We start from the raw sequence: 15,111 nt of genomic DNA on the forward strand, positions 1-15,111 counted from the left end.
CAGAATATCAACACAACAGTTAAAAAAAAATAGGATACAACACAAAAAGCAAATTAATTTCAAATTAATTGATATTTGCCTCTTATTGATATTCTGTGGATCCCACACTAGGCAACCTGTATCGTGGTCTGTATATATATTTGGTTTGTTTATTATTAACCACGGTTATTGGGCTAATGTTTTTATTTTTTAATATAACGCGGATGAAACCGCATGAATGTTTAGCAGTGGATGTTTGGAATGTTATTGATGTAGCTAACCTAACAAGGCAAAATTTTTAAGAAAATAATCTGTCAGGGTTTATGTAAAAATTGCGTGGTCCAATTAATACACCGTTTTCAATACTTTTGTATGACACAATTTTGTATCCAATAGAAAAACTAGGTGCTTCCTTACTTTAAGCTTCCGTATTTAAGAGATTTGAGATAAATAAAACATTTCAGAAAATTGGTGCAAAATATTTTTATTTTGTACTTTATGTTACACTTTTGAACTTACAAATAAAATCACAAGATATTTCGCGTGGAGACAAGAGGAACTTCGAAGGTAAAACAGATAAAATTTTTGGTACAATTGCATGGCACCGTAAGGGTCAGTTCAGACATAGCAGGGTCAGAATTATTTCAGAATTCGGTCCGCCGAGTGCCAAAAACTTTAAAAAGGTTTTACAGAGTCTTGAGACGGGTTTTTTGATCGCTTTACCAATACAGGTTTGTGATTCTGTTAGTATTGTAAGGAATACATGCTCATAGCATAGCAGGCAAATCTGACATTAATGTCCAGTGCATTCGTTACGTATTTATTTCGGTATTACTGAATGTTGACAATATACATGTTTGCATACACCACTGAAAATCGTATAAGAAAAAAGGTTTTGCTAAGTAACAATATGTCAACGTACTGTGTGAGACAACTGTCAGAACATGAAACGGACAAGAATGAAATGCAAGAAAATGCTCTCTGACCCTGATATGTTTGGAAAGACCATAATAGATAAAATTACTTACAAAGAGATTTGAGGCAGTGTTTCACGATTTCTTCTATTTATTATGATTGTCATACTCATATAACCTTATGTACAATTCCAGTTTCCATTTGATATAATTTTGACAGTGGCGTGCACAATGTTTTTGACTGGAGTAGGCATAAAGTATGAAGACAGCATCAAATGGGTAAATCCTCCACCTATACAAGCTATCTAAATATTTGTGAAAAGATAATTAATTTCGGGACTAAAAAATGGCAAGACAAAGATTTTCAATATCTTAAAAATAATTGTGAATAATAAATAATAAATAATTGAGAAATAGTGAAACACGCCTCACCAAATTTAATTAACTACGATAAAATCGTTGACATTATTATATAAAGTAATGAGATATATTTTAGTGATAACCGTAGAATCTTATATGTTAAAACCTTAACGCCTTCGTCCTAAGATATGTACAATTTGGAAATTTATTTATTAATTCAAAAAACCTAGGAGATCGTATTAAATGTAACTATTCATTTGATTTGGCCCCAGAAATTGGCCCCATTGCGGACTGTTGACAAGTCGCCGTGAACTATTATGGCACGTGCATATATATGATACATGTATGATAAATCAAAATCATTTATTTCAAGTAGGCCTAATATAAGCACTTTTGAAACGTCAAGTCTGTCTGTGCGTAGTGACTCTACCACCGGTTCGGAAGGCAGATTCTACAGAGAAGAAACCGGCAAGAAACTCAGCAGGTTCTCTTTTCTAACATCAACAATTTACATTTTAAAGTTTAACATTAACTTTTCTCTATCTATCTAGTGAGAGATGCAATCGGAGCTGGATGCATCCAAGCAACCTTGTCATTGACATACTATGTAATAGTAGGGAAAATTTACATAAAATAAAACCGCTACATACAATAAAACCGCTCTACCGCTTACTAATATTATCAATGCGACTTTTTGTTTGTCCTTCCTTCACGCCCTAACTAAACAAGAAAACGTCTTTATTTGTTGGTATAAAGTTATTTCAAAAGACGGAAAAGTAACATTGGCTACTTTTTATTCCGGGAAAACGAATGGCTACTTTTTATTCCGGGAAAATAAATTGTTCACACGGGATTTTTCAAAATCCGTAATAAACTGGGAATTCTGGGAAGGAGACATGGTCAGATCAAGAAACAGGTTATGATCGCTGCACACGCAACGGAATTAGGATGTTGACTGTACAAAGTGTAATAAAAACACTGGATGGGTTACGTACGGGATGTATAAATTGCAATACATATATAACGCAACAGTAATGTCAAATTAACCAAAACTTTCAGCAGCTTGTTGGTCTCTGCTAAATTGTATGTTTTCTGTTAATCGGTCTGTTGCGTATATAAGCGGCTAAATTCAAAGAAAAATTGAATGGGTGTTGTATTTTACTACTGAATTTGGTAATTACCGAAGCATATGCAGCAAAAACACGGATGTAAGTCTTAAGTACAGGGCGTGCTTAAAATCGGCACCAATGATATTTTTCCCATCTCGTGCCTAAAACGTGTTCGGTTTGTCTCGCGCATCAATGTCGCCACTTTTGTAAATACTATATTTCAACGATGGAATAAAAAAAACAATCCGAGCCGGATGGACCGATTTGAATGAATTTTTTGGTATGCGTTTGGGTGGCACCCTGGATGGTTAAGATTCACAAATCAGCCCGACAGATGGCGCTGGGGTCCGCTAGTATAGCATAAATAAACCAAGAAAACGATCGCGTCATAAGCATGCAAGAAATGCATTTTGTGACATGAATTTTAAACATCTCGGCATACACGTCTTTTTACGAAATCATGAGAAACATTTAGAGGCAGATTGGCTGTATTTTATGTCAAGGATAAAACCCATCTTAAGTCAGGTTATCTGAGAAGTGGGACAAGAACCCAACCTAAAAAACCACATGTCATGGTGATTATAATTTAAATTAACATATATATTTGAACAGTTCATATAAAAGTTATCTTAAAAGTGATAGAACCTAAAATTATTTAGTAAAATTGTGTTTGCGTAAGTTAGTATCTAGGGCCTTCATCTTTTATGTTTCACCGTATCAATAGTTATCCGTAAATCCATTTGACCTTGAATGTGAGCACAGCTGATGTTATGGTTGTCACTGCGTAATTTTTATAAAATCTTTGTACAGTTAATTCTCTCGGTGGAAAGAGTTGTGGAATAAAAGTTCTTTATCATCTTCATCATCATCATCAGTACTATAATACCCCATCGGCCTTTATCCCCTTTCCAAGAGCCCTTGTGATGAGAAGTCAACGTATTTGCCTAGTAGTAGTAGATACACCTAATTACTGTATGGTTTCCTGTTGATGGCCAGTTTGCGGGTCGATTGTGACGGTTTTCTCGCCGCTGTCCATTGACATCACCATCTGGTAAGGTACCTTTATCTGCAGCGGGACACGTAACTTCGCGTTGGACGGTGCCTGGACATAAACAATTGAAAGGTAAGATTCTATAACGTCACTTGAAGCCTTTTATATAATTGCCTCTAAGAACCAAAAAAATGGTTGTGGTAAAAATTCATAAGCAAATTCTGGTGACGTAGTTAGAGAAGAAATGAATTTGTTTTAGAAGTCTGAATTCATAATAGGCAACGAATTACCAAAACTTTGCTAAAACTAGGGTAAAAGTAGCGTATTTTTGAGAGAAGAAAATTTCTTATTCTTTAGGTAAGAGAGTAGAATTACAAAATTATCAAAACCATTTTAAAATTTATTACTTTTCAAATAAAAATTAATGAAGAACAAGGATGCCTTTGGCATATCACTAAGGTTCTGTCAGATTTACGAGAAACTAAGATCCTTTATTTAAGTTATAAAATAAAATAACTAGTCAATTACAATTTTGGACGTTTTGCTGAGAATAAATATTCGACCACTGGATAACATCGGTAGTTTAGTAGAGAAATTAAAACAGGTTTTTAATCGAAGATCAGTGCAATGAAAATCACCACAGTATCGGCAGGAACAAATAATTGTACATATTTAAAGGCGACGAATAATGTAAACTTCTTGTTTATTTTATAATTCAATCGATTTTTGTAACATATTTACTGGGTGCAACATTGTACCTACGCTTTGAAAAATACATAATCTATGAGCTACATATTTTTTAAGTAAATAAACTTATTCTGATTCGAGAGTTAACTTACTCGTATTGTGATCTCCGGCTTAACCTCTTTCCTGGCCATCATATTAATCGGGAAGAGGTCTGGTATCTCCTTTCGTGGTCGTGGCCGCGTCTTGAACTTCGCGTGCACTATCATGTGCTTTTGTAGATGGTCTTTGCGGTAGAAACCTAGAAACAGAATGGTTAGCGTGGTTTTTTTAAACCAATGATTAAAAATTATTAAAACTTTAAACGTTTTTTGTTTTAAATCTTTTAATTAGGCTCACTGTTATGGGTGCTGACCACTCTATTATATAGACGCGAGATATCAGTTTCAAATACACCAACCTTCTTTGTTTCTTCGCTTTCTCTTGGTACGCGAGTAAAATATGTAATCAGGATTAGATCAGACCATACAGATCTCATATAATCCAGCTTAAGTATTCCAAAAAGCTGAGTTACAGTCTACTTATAAACAAAATTATACCAATATAAGAAATGGGGTTGCGCAAGGAGTATTTGTTTCCCTCGTTTTATTCCTGCTCTACATTAATGAGTTTCCGAATGATCTGCATTATAACAAAGCACTAACCTTTCCCGCAATCGGGACAGAAGCAGGACTTGATGCCAGTGTGTACATGTAGATGTATCTTGTAGTGGTCTTTCCGCTTGAAGGGCTTGGAACAGAACTTGCAGACGAATACACGCCGCGGTGTCGGCAAGTGAGCTTCGGATTCCACTGATATGTCTGATGATGGTTCATCCACTACCACCTTAAAAAGAGAAACTAACCTCAAAAAGGCGATTTGCATTAACAATATGTATAAAAACTAGAGGCCAGTAACATTGATTTTAATCAAAATACAGGGAACGATGATAATTTGATTACACTCTACGCTCGTTGGAATTGTTTAGCACTCATTTTGCAGTTACATTAATTGTTTGATGCTGTTGGTAGTACTTGTTAAATGTGTTTTGTAAGATTCTTTAAGAATGTCATTACAGGATCTAAAGATTGAAGATGGATTTATTTATGTAATAAGGGAGGGACTATTCATGATACACGAAAAGAACAAACGTGGCCTTATTGCTAAAGCAATATCTTTAAAACGAGTGAAATTGCAATTATTATATGTAGATAATTTGAATATATATGTTATTAATAAACAAATATGCTTACCTCAACTAATTCCATGGGATTATTTTCTTTCTTAGCTTCCAGAGGTAGACTCTCTTGCGCCGATTCGAATTCTCCGTTTTCACCGTTCTCACTGAGATCATAGTTTAACCATTGGCAATTATGTATCCCAAATTGCTCATTAGTAGTAAAACCTGGAAAGAAATATATAACGTACTGTCATTGATAGTACTTTAGCGAGTAACATTGTTTAATAAATACTGTTAATAATCCATTCACGAGCCCCTTAAATATTTATTGTTTTTCAGTATTTGTTGTTATGATGTCGAGAGAAATACATCTATTGTGAAAATTTCATCCGTCTAACCTGGTAACAGATGATCACACAGACAGACAGGCAGACAAACGGACGGACAGTGGAGTGTTCGTAATAGGGTCCCGTTTGGGAACAGAAGTCACTGATTTGTCGCCGCTTAACCGAATTCACACTGACTCCGGGATACACTGAAGGTATGATTTCGTACTCATCAACTAGGGCCACAGAAGACCAAGTGCAGTACGTACCTTCATTACATCTGGAGCACCAGATAGCATGCGGCTGTTTAAGGTGGACGTTGGCGTGCACTTTAAGATGCTGTTTCCTCTTGAACTTGCGGTGGCATATCGGACATTCGTGAGGTCTGTACTCGTCTGAATCACTCCTTCTCTGCACTAATAGTTGGGACGGTTTCTGTGGATTTTAATCTCTGCTTTAAAACCTCATCAAAACATAATAATGTATACAATGTAATAAGTACGTTTTGACGACCTCGACCCCGGTCCAGTGGCGAGGTCTTACGAAGGAGGTCCCAAGATCACAATGCCTGGCATATATTGGAATTTATGATTTATGCCTGTGGGAGTCTTCCAACATCGCCATCTAACGAAAGTAAGCGTAGCTTGTGTTATGGGTACTAAGATGACTGATGAATATTTTAATGAATAATATACATAAACACTTATAATTTACACCCAGACACTGAAAAACATAAATGTGCATCACACAAACATTTTCCAGTTGTGAGAATCGAACCCACGATTTTCGACTCTGAAAGTAGGGTCGCTGCTTACTGCGCCAAACGGACGTCATACCTATGGGTTAAATATACCCCTGACAAGAGCACGCTGCCGTCTTAGACTGCATCTGCACTAACTGCCAGAAAACGATAACTTACAATAACTTCAACGTCGATCTGGTCGCCCAACATAGCTTTGAGCTGCGATATGCCACCGCCACCCTCGTGCGATCGGATGTGGACCAAATTCACGTGCACCATCATTTGGTCCTCCGTGTGAAATGCTGAAAAAAAGACAACTTAAAAAATGCCTACTAGACGGACAAAAAATGAGAAAAAAATAATTAATAAATTCACTTTGTCAACAAGACCTTTTTACTCTAATAGGCCTGGTGCGGCATATTGCAAAGGCTTTTATACCATCTTAAAACCTGTGTAATACAAACATCGCAAAACATACCTATTTTTTTTTATTTCACTACAAGTCAGTCAGCATTTTAATGCAATCTTACCTGCCGGTAAGCGATGATGGATGGATATGGTAACAGGCTAACATGTGTCAGTTGATACTAGCACCATGCCCCTATACGGCTTATACCCGACACCGTACCGGAACGCTACATCGCTTAGCGACACGTCTTTGTCGGTAGGGTGGTAACAAGCCACGGCCGAACCTCCCACAAGACAGAAAATAATAAATAAAAATTACAACTTTATTACACTTTTGTAATTTAAAAAAAAACCTTTCCAATAGCTAAAAAAACCAGCCACAAAGTTATACGTCTCCCACAATGAGAAGGGATTACGGCCGTAGTCCACCACGCTAGCCTAGTGCGGATTGGTGGACTTGTACTTTACTCTAATACGTAATAAATAATACGCATACCAATCGGTAGGTTCGCTTAGTAGGTTGAGCTTTATCGAAAAATAAATATACTAAATATACTACAACAATACACACATCGCCATCTAGCCCCAAAATAAGCGTAGCTTGTGTTATGGGTACTAAGATGACTGATCAATATTTTTATGAATAATGTACATAAATACTTATAATTTACATATAAACATCCAGACACTGATAAACATTTATGTTCATCACACAAACATTTTCAAGCTGTGGGAATCGAACCCGTGGTGGGATCGATTTAGACCTAGAAAGCAGGGTCGCTGCCCACTGCGCCAATCGGCCGTCGATGATGGCACAGTTACACGGACATATATATGTATATATATCTGGAGTTTTTGTGAGCACATGTATTTAAATGTTATCATGAAATATAGTTACTCTATTCTCTTCCCATATACTACTTGAAACGTGGAACTAATTGCCTAAATAAGGGTGCCTTTCCACCAGAGCGGTTCTATGTAGCTAAGCTAACTGAGTGTTAAACGCTACAAAAGTATGCGATCGTAGACACAAAGCTAGCTTATTGCTTAATGCTGTGACGTTTCCACATCCGCGTAAAAAAACATAGCTTTGCTATACTCCTCTCTACAAGAGCTAAGCTATAAATTTCAAGAGATCCTATTGGTAGCTTTTGGTAACATCCATAGAGCAACTAGCATAATATAGGAGACAGAAATTATATCCCCTGAAAAGGGATAAAATTAACGCGTCCACCTGCCAAAGCACGGCAACAGGGAATAGGAGAAGTTTACGGGAAACGGGGAAAAACTTCTCGGTGTAATAACACCGCCGCAGTGGCAAGCATAGAGGGTATGCACAGGGTATGCAGATGATATAAAATGAAGGAAATCTCCAGTACCAGTTATGAAAACTTATGGGTAGGCTTTTTTTAACTCTTACAATGCCTAATCCTTAACTTTTTTATGAGTCATACTGGATTATTTATGCACGCCACTGATAACGCGTATACTATTTCGATATAATTTACACACGAGCGAAAATGCTCGGAGAGTGTATAAAACTGTGAGAGAAAATTGGCTCATGCCGATCCTAGCCGTGCAAATTAGCACCGTAACTCATCCATATGGAAAATCAGCTTAAGACGTTTACAGATATCTAGGGTGGATATGAAGGAAGGGGGGCGCGTACATAAGCCATAGGGGTCGCAGTGCATCCGGTTATTCGGGCCACTAAACATGGTTGGTATCCCAACTACGTATAATTTGAGTACCTTCAAGGCTAGAGTGAATAGGCAAGCGTGCTCCAACCTTGATCTCATCATTGCTTTCGTCGAGCCCTAACCTATCGTTATTAAAAAAAAAAAAAAGTATTTTTTTACAGTAATAGCTACTAGCGAGCTAGCTGTAACCCGCGTATATCTTCGTCTACGTCTAAAATTTAACAAATCCCGTGGAAACCGTTTGTTTTCCTAATATAAAAAGTAGTCGATGTTACTCTCCGTCCATTCAACTAACTCTATGTCAAAAATCAAGTTGAATGGTTGATTAGTTAGGGCGAAAAGGACGGACAGACAACCAAACACACTTTCGCATTTACTTGTTATTGCCCGCGTTCTTCGTCCGTGTTTATCAATCAATCAATCAATCAATCATGCAAAAATACTTTGTTGCGCACAAGAACAAAACAGAAATTAATAAAAAACAAAGGCTGCTTTATCTCTACACATAGTGATTTCTTCCAGGCAGCCATTATGAGGAATTGACTCACATATGTTAGCAAATCTGCCTCTGTATTATTTTGTTTAAAAATAATAACGTAATTCGTTCAGACTGGTCAAAATTATGCATAATCTGTGGTCTGTATAAGTTGGAGTAGAAAATCAAAATGACAGGAGCCCAGATCAAAAAGGAAGGTCATATAAAATGGCGGGAAAAATAGAGGTACAGAAGGAGAGACAGAAGTGTCATGGGAAGATTGAAGAAGTTATCTCTTTGTAGTTAATTAACAGTGGGATACAAGTTCAGATAGATGGATGTTTGAGTTTATAATGTGCCATGGTGTAATTAGATACTTAAACGATTAAACGTTGTAAGATATGAATATGGGGTTTCTTTTACATATGAATCCTTATAGCGGTGCGCAAAGCTCTAAAAGTATACATACATATTAATAATTACAAAAACAGTACTTATATAAAATAAATAACGGTTTTTTACAAAATCCGAAGGGAGCAATTTTGTTATGCTGGGATAAAAAGTAGCCAAGGTTACTTTACGACAATCAAGTCGATTTGTTGCTTAGTTACGGCGAAAAGTGAGGACGAACAAACAAACACACTAGCAAAATTATGGTACTAGTTAGGATAATTTAGGATTGGCGGACCCAGCACCACCTGGCTGGGTCCACCTACGTGATGGTAATCGGAAAACCATTGCCTATCAGCAGAGCAATGGCCATGCCAGCTGAATTCGTCCATCAAAATGAGGCGTAGGTGTTGGTCCAACGACAACGCACACACCTAATGACATCGGAATCCACGCCCTTCAAACCGGAACACCGCAATGCTGCTTAGCGGCAGAAATAAAAAAAACACAAGGAGAACAGTAATAGTACGTAGTACTAGGGTGCAAAGGCGGCCTTATCACTAAAAGTGATCTTTTAAAGGCAACCTGAGCGTATGAACTTATGAAGCCGATAAAAAAGTGGAAAGCATGGCAATGGCTTCCCCAGACGAGCTCTGTGACAAGAAGCTCTTCTTCTACTAAGTCACTCGTTGTTCAGGGGATAGTGGAACGCCAACGGTCACGCGGTCGATCACCCGTTGGACAGATATGATAAAAGCTGCAACACAAACCTCCATAGTCCAATGTTCCCGAAACGCGGCTTCATTGGCGTCAGTGGCGTGCACTTCATACATGCAAAAAAGCACTGCCTACCATTGAATTGATATATAATAGCTCGGATATGCGGGGGATTTCTGCCATTTTATGCAATTTTCCTGCTGTATGCATACCCTGGTAAGAAACTCAGTGCACGCCACTGTCTGTTGTCAACGAATATGTATCATCGTCAACCACGACCTGAGTGGTCAAAGAGTGAACGACTAAGGAGGAGGACCTCTAAGTTTTTAAAGAAAGAGACGGCAATAATGCAAGCGGGCATCGATGCGAAAAACACAAACTATGATTTTTTTAATAATAAACTAAACCTATAATGTAGACTACGGCCTTAACCCCTTCTCATTGTTGGAGGAGACCCGTGCCCTGTGGTGGGCCGGTAATGGGTTGATCTGATAAGTAAAAAAATAAATAAGGTAATAGAATCGAACCTAGGAACACTATTACTTTAACAATGCCCATCACAAGTCATCTGCGCCAATGAGATCGTATTAAGAACCTCTTCTTTAGGAGTCATTTAAAACTTACGAATAGACAAGTAATGGAATAAGCCCTGTCTTAAGTAAACAGTCATTCCCAAAGATGTAATTCATAAAAAATCAAGTGCGTTAGATAGTTAAACGCGGGAACACGACGACTACTCTGGCTCAGTGGTGAGCGCTTTGGTATTATGAGTAGAAGGTTCCGGGATCGATCCGAAGCAGACACAATTTATGAATTTATAATTTCAGATTTTTTTTTTCTGTTCTAGTTTTAAGCTGCGGCTTTAGTAATGGGATTATATTAATTATATTTACTACTTACTACTTTGTACTAGGGTGCAAAGGCGGCCTTATCACTAAAAGTGATCTTTTAAAGGCAACCTGAGCGTATGAAGCCGATAAAAAAGTGGAAAGCATGGCAATGGCTTCCCCAGACGAGCTCTGTGACAAGAAGCTCTTCTTCTACTAAGTCACTCGTTGTTCAGGGGATAGTGGAACGCCAACGGTCACGCGGTCGATCACCCGTTGGACAGATATGATAAAAGCTGCAACACAAACCTCCATAGTCCAATGTTCCCGAAACGCGGCTTCATTGGCGTCAGTGGCGTGCACTTCATACATGCAAAAAAGCACTGCCTACCATTGAATTGATATATAATAGCTCGGATATGCGGGGGATTTCTGCCATTTTATGCAATTTTCCTGCTGTATGCATACCCTGGTAAGAAACTCAGTGCACGCCACTGTCTGTTGTCAACGAATATGTATCATCGTCAACCACGACCTGAGTGGTCAAAGAGTGAACGACTAAGGAGGAGGACCTCTAAGTTTTTAAAGAAAGAGACGGCAATAATGCAAGCGGGCATCGATGCGAAAAACACAAACTATGATTTTTTTAATAATAAACTAAACCTATAATGTAGACTACGGCCTTAACCCCTTCTCATTGTTGGAGGAGACGCGTGCCCTGTGGTGGGCCGGTAATGGGTTGATCTGATAAGTAAAAAAATAAATAAGGTAATAGAATCGAACCTAGGAACACTATTACTTTAACAATGCCCATCACAAGTCATCTGCGCCAATGAGATCGTATTAAGAACCTCTTCTTTAGGAGTCATTTAAAACTTACGAATAGACAAGTAATGGAATAAGCCCTGTCTTAAGTAAACAGTCATTCCCAAAGATGTAATTCATAAAAAATCAAGTGCGTTAGATAGTTAAACGCGGGAACACGACGACTACTCTGGCTCAGTGGTGAGCGCTTTGTTATTATGAGTAGAAGGTTCCGGGATCGATCCGAAGCAGACACAATTTATGAATTTATAATTTCAGATTTTTTTTTTCTGTTCTAGTTTTAAGCTGCGGCTTTAGTAATGGGATTATATTAATTATATTAATCCCATACTTCTAAGAGGTTAGCCAGCTACCATATTTGACTGCATATCACTTAATTTGGGTGAAACTGCCTCACTTTGATTGGAATTAACAAAATACTATTTTTTTCACCCATTGATGAATTTCCACCTACGAACATTTTTCAACAATTTTAGGTTCGTTTCTAGACTTTAGACTGCCCACAGTAAATATTATTGACAATATAATTCTTTTTATCCATACCTTCTTCCTCTTTCAGGCACACACAAGCACTAATATTGCCAATATGCAGAATATTGTCAATGATATTGACGTGTGTGCGAGCAGCCTTAGTAAAAATGTGACATTAAAAAACATGGTTCACACCTACGGAACATAAATCCTTACGTAATGAAAGTGTTTGTTTTTTTTATTTGTCCTTCACGCCCTAACTAAGCAAGTTTATTTTTGGCATAGGCTACTTTTTATCCCACGAAAATAAACGGTACCGCGAACGAAGAACGCGGTCAACAGCTAGTGTTTAAATAATTTGCCACGTGTTCGCCAAAACTTTGAGAGCCGCTGCTTTAAACCAACTCCACTAAAGGCTGGAATATAATTCACGTAGCGACAAAGCTACCCTAAGCTCACATTCGTGTACCAGGGGGGGCGTACAATGGGGGGTGGATAATATGCCAAGACCCTTTCGACCGTGGTTCGACCCTTTTACGGTTTAGCTATTGTAGAACATGTGTAGAACTTGCGAGCGTTCAATTATCGACTACCAAGAAGGGCTCTTGTAAGTAATACAAATTATTTTTAAAATACCAACTTCAAGTCTCAAGTCAATATTATTTTTTTTTTTTTTTTGGTGTTCGAGCATTTTGAAGTCGAACGATCGTTAATTCCGCTGTTTCTCATGCCTGCCCAACTTCTAAATAATTTTTAAAATTAATGTCTCTCATTTTTGTAGTAGTATTTTATCACGCAGGTAATACATAAATATACTAAAACATACTTCCCAAAAAACTATCACCGGTTCTCTTAATAAAATCTTAATGAATTTAATAAGCGATTTACTACATCAACATATTGTGTTAAATGACCCAATTATGACGAAAAAAAAACCAGAAGTTCTTGAACTATTATTATTAAAATATGTATAATAAAATAAATAAATAAAAATATTACGGCAATACACACATCGCCATCTAGCTCCAAAGTAGGCGTAGCTTGTTTTATGGGTAGATGACTGATGAATATTTTTTTGAATAATATAATTAAATACTGAGAATAAGCATATAAACACCCAGACACTGATAACATTCATGCTCATCACACAAACATTTTCCAGTGTGGGAATCGAACCCACGGCCTTGGATTCAGAAAGAAGGGTCCCACTACCCACTGCGCCAGTCGAACGTCAAATATAAATAATTTTCAAAATACCGACTCTCTTACCGACCGTACTATACGTATTTCATTTCGTATTGGAAACCCATGTAAAGAACACCTATAGTAACAGCCTACTTAAAGAAGTATTATTTTATTTTTGTTATAAAAATTATGTTGTGTGTGTGTGTGTGTGTGTGTGTGTGTGTGTGTGTGTGTGTGTGTGAGTGTGTGTGGTAAATGTAAAATATCTAAAGAAGTTCGTGTGACTCGGCAGTCTGCTCTGAGAGCAAAGTGAGGGCCTAAAAGTTTTTTTATTCCACTGCAAAAGAGGTCTTGACTGCAATATCACCTGATTATGTAGTCTAGGATGGAAACGGGTTAGGTTAGGGGCTATGGCAGTTATATTAAACCCATACCATTAGTCGGTTTCCACGCGATATCGTACCAGAACCCAAAATTGCTTTGCGACACGTCTTTGTAGAAAGGTAACTAGTCGGTAGCCACGGCCAAAGCAGAGGAAACTCAGAAATTTTTAATTGACGAATTGCCCCAACCGGGAATCGAATCTGGGTACTCCCGCCTCACCGCTGCGCTCAGGAGGAGAACTACGATTGACCTGCGATGATTAGTAACGTGTTTTGGATATTAGCACTGAAGAGCTGATAGTAAGACTAATCTCACTAGTCGTGTTTTAATTCTAAATCCTCGAACCCCAGCCTGTAGCAATAATAATTACAAAATGAAAAAAGAAGTACTCTCCATCGATATAGGGGACGTGGGAACTTTAAACGGATTCTGGCGAAGACCCCAACGGCGTTTTTTATGTCGAGCGGCAAAAGGGGGGAACAATCGGAAAGGTCGCAAGCAACTCTTACCCCTTGGGCTATTGTCGTAGGTACACATCTGTAGCGAATGTTCACAACGACTAATATAGGCACTAGTGCAGGCGATGAGGCTGGGGCATAAAAGGATTTAAAAAAAAACAACTACCGTATTATACGGTTTCAAAGCGGGATGCTAGCATGCATCTGTCATCATCCGCATCCTATTAATGTCACAATTTCAAGTACGGGGGGCTTTCTGGCATCGCTTAAAGCAGCGTTATTTAAAAGGAGATTTTTTTGACATACCTTGACGTCATTGAAATAAAGATTATAATTCGAAAACGAAACATCAGTAATGTTTATAATAATGCTGCTTTAAGCGATTTGATGGCCGACTGGCGCAGGGTACGATTTCCACAACTGTAAATATTTGTGTGTTAAACATGATTGTTTATCACTGATAAACAATCATGTTTAACACACAAATATGTCTGGGTGGTGTTTATCTGTATAATATAAGTATTTATGTGTATTATATTCTTTGTTACCACAAGCGTGTGTATGTGTTAGCACAAGCTATGCTTTCTTTGGGGCTAGATGGCTATGTGTGTATTGTCGTAGTATATTCATTTATTAATTTTATTTAATAGTAACATAACCATTTTTGGTCCATCATCATTATCAGCCCTGTACCTCGGGATCTTAAGTACACCACACAAAAGAGACAGTTCCCAAAGGTCCCAATGCTGGGCTTAGGCCATCTCTTACATGGGATGGTTGTTTACAGATAGGAGTTGCCATACGACCCGTATATACGGGATTGTCACAGTATTTGAACATCCCGTCCAGTTTTTACTATATGTCCCGTTTTTGTCCCGTATTTCGACAAAATACAACTTTAAAAAATGACTGGGCGAAATACTGAATTAATAATAAATAAATAAAAA

General features: G+C 37.7%; 1 protein-coding gene across 3 annotated transcripts in view; it reads right to left on the minus strand.

Moving 5' to 3' along the window:
• Nucleotides 1-445: 445 nt before the first annotated feature.
• The window catches only part of LOC120629272 (gastrula zinc finger protein XlCGF57.1-like), a 41,086-nt gene continuing 26,420 nt past the window's right edge, over nucleotides 446-15,111 (minus strand). For all 3 annotated transcript variants that reach the window (XM_039898164.1, XM_039898163.1, XM_039898162.1), the window contains exons 6-11: nucleotides 6,502-6,626; nucleotides 5,852-6,017; nucleotides 5,330-5,481; nucleotides 4,742-4,922; nucleotides 4,193-4,338; nucleotides 446-3,464 (exon numbers count right to left, since the gene is read on the minus strand). In XM_039898164.1, coding sequence (XP_039754098.1) covers nucleotides 3,330-3,464; nucleotides 4,193-4,338; nucleotides 4,742-4,922; nucleotides 5,330-5,481; nucleotides 5,852-6,017; nucleotides 6,502-6,626 — 905 coding nt within the window. In that variant the 3' untranslated portion in view covers nucleotides 446-3,329. The remainder of the gene's footprint in view (nucleotides 3,465-4,192; nucleotides 4,339-4,741; nucleotides 4,923-5,329; nucleotides 5,482-5,851; nucleotides 6,018-6,501; nucleotides 6,627-15,111) is intronic.

The sequence above is a fragment of the Pararge aegeria genome, chromosome 14, assembly GCF_905163445.1.
Source record: "Pararge aegeria chromosome 14, ilParAegt1.1, whole genome shotgun sequence".
NCBI classification, from domain to species: domain Eukaryota; kingdom Metazoa; phylum Arthropoda; class Insecta; order Lepidoptera; family Nymphalidae; genus Pararge; species Pararge aegeria.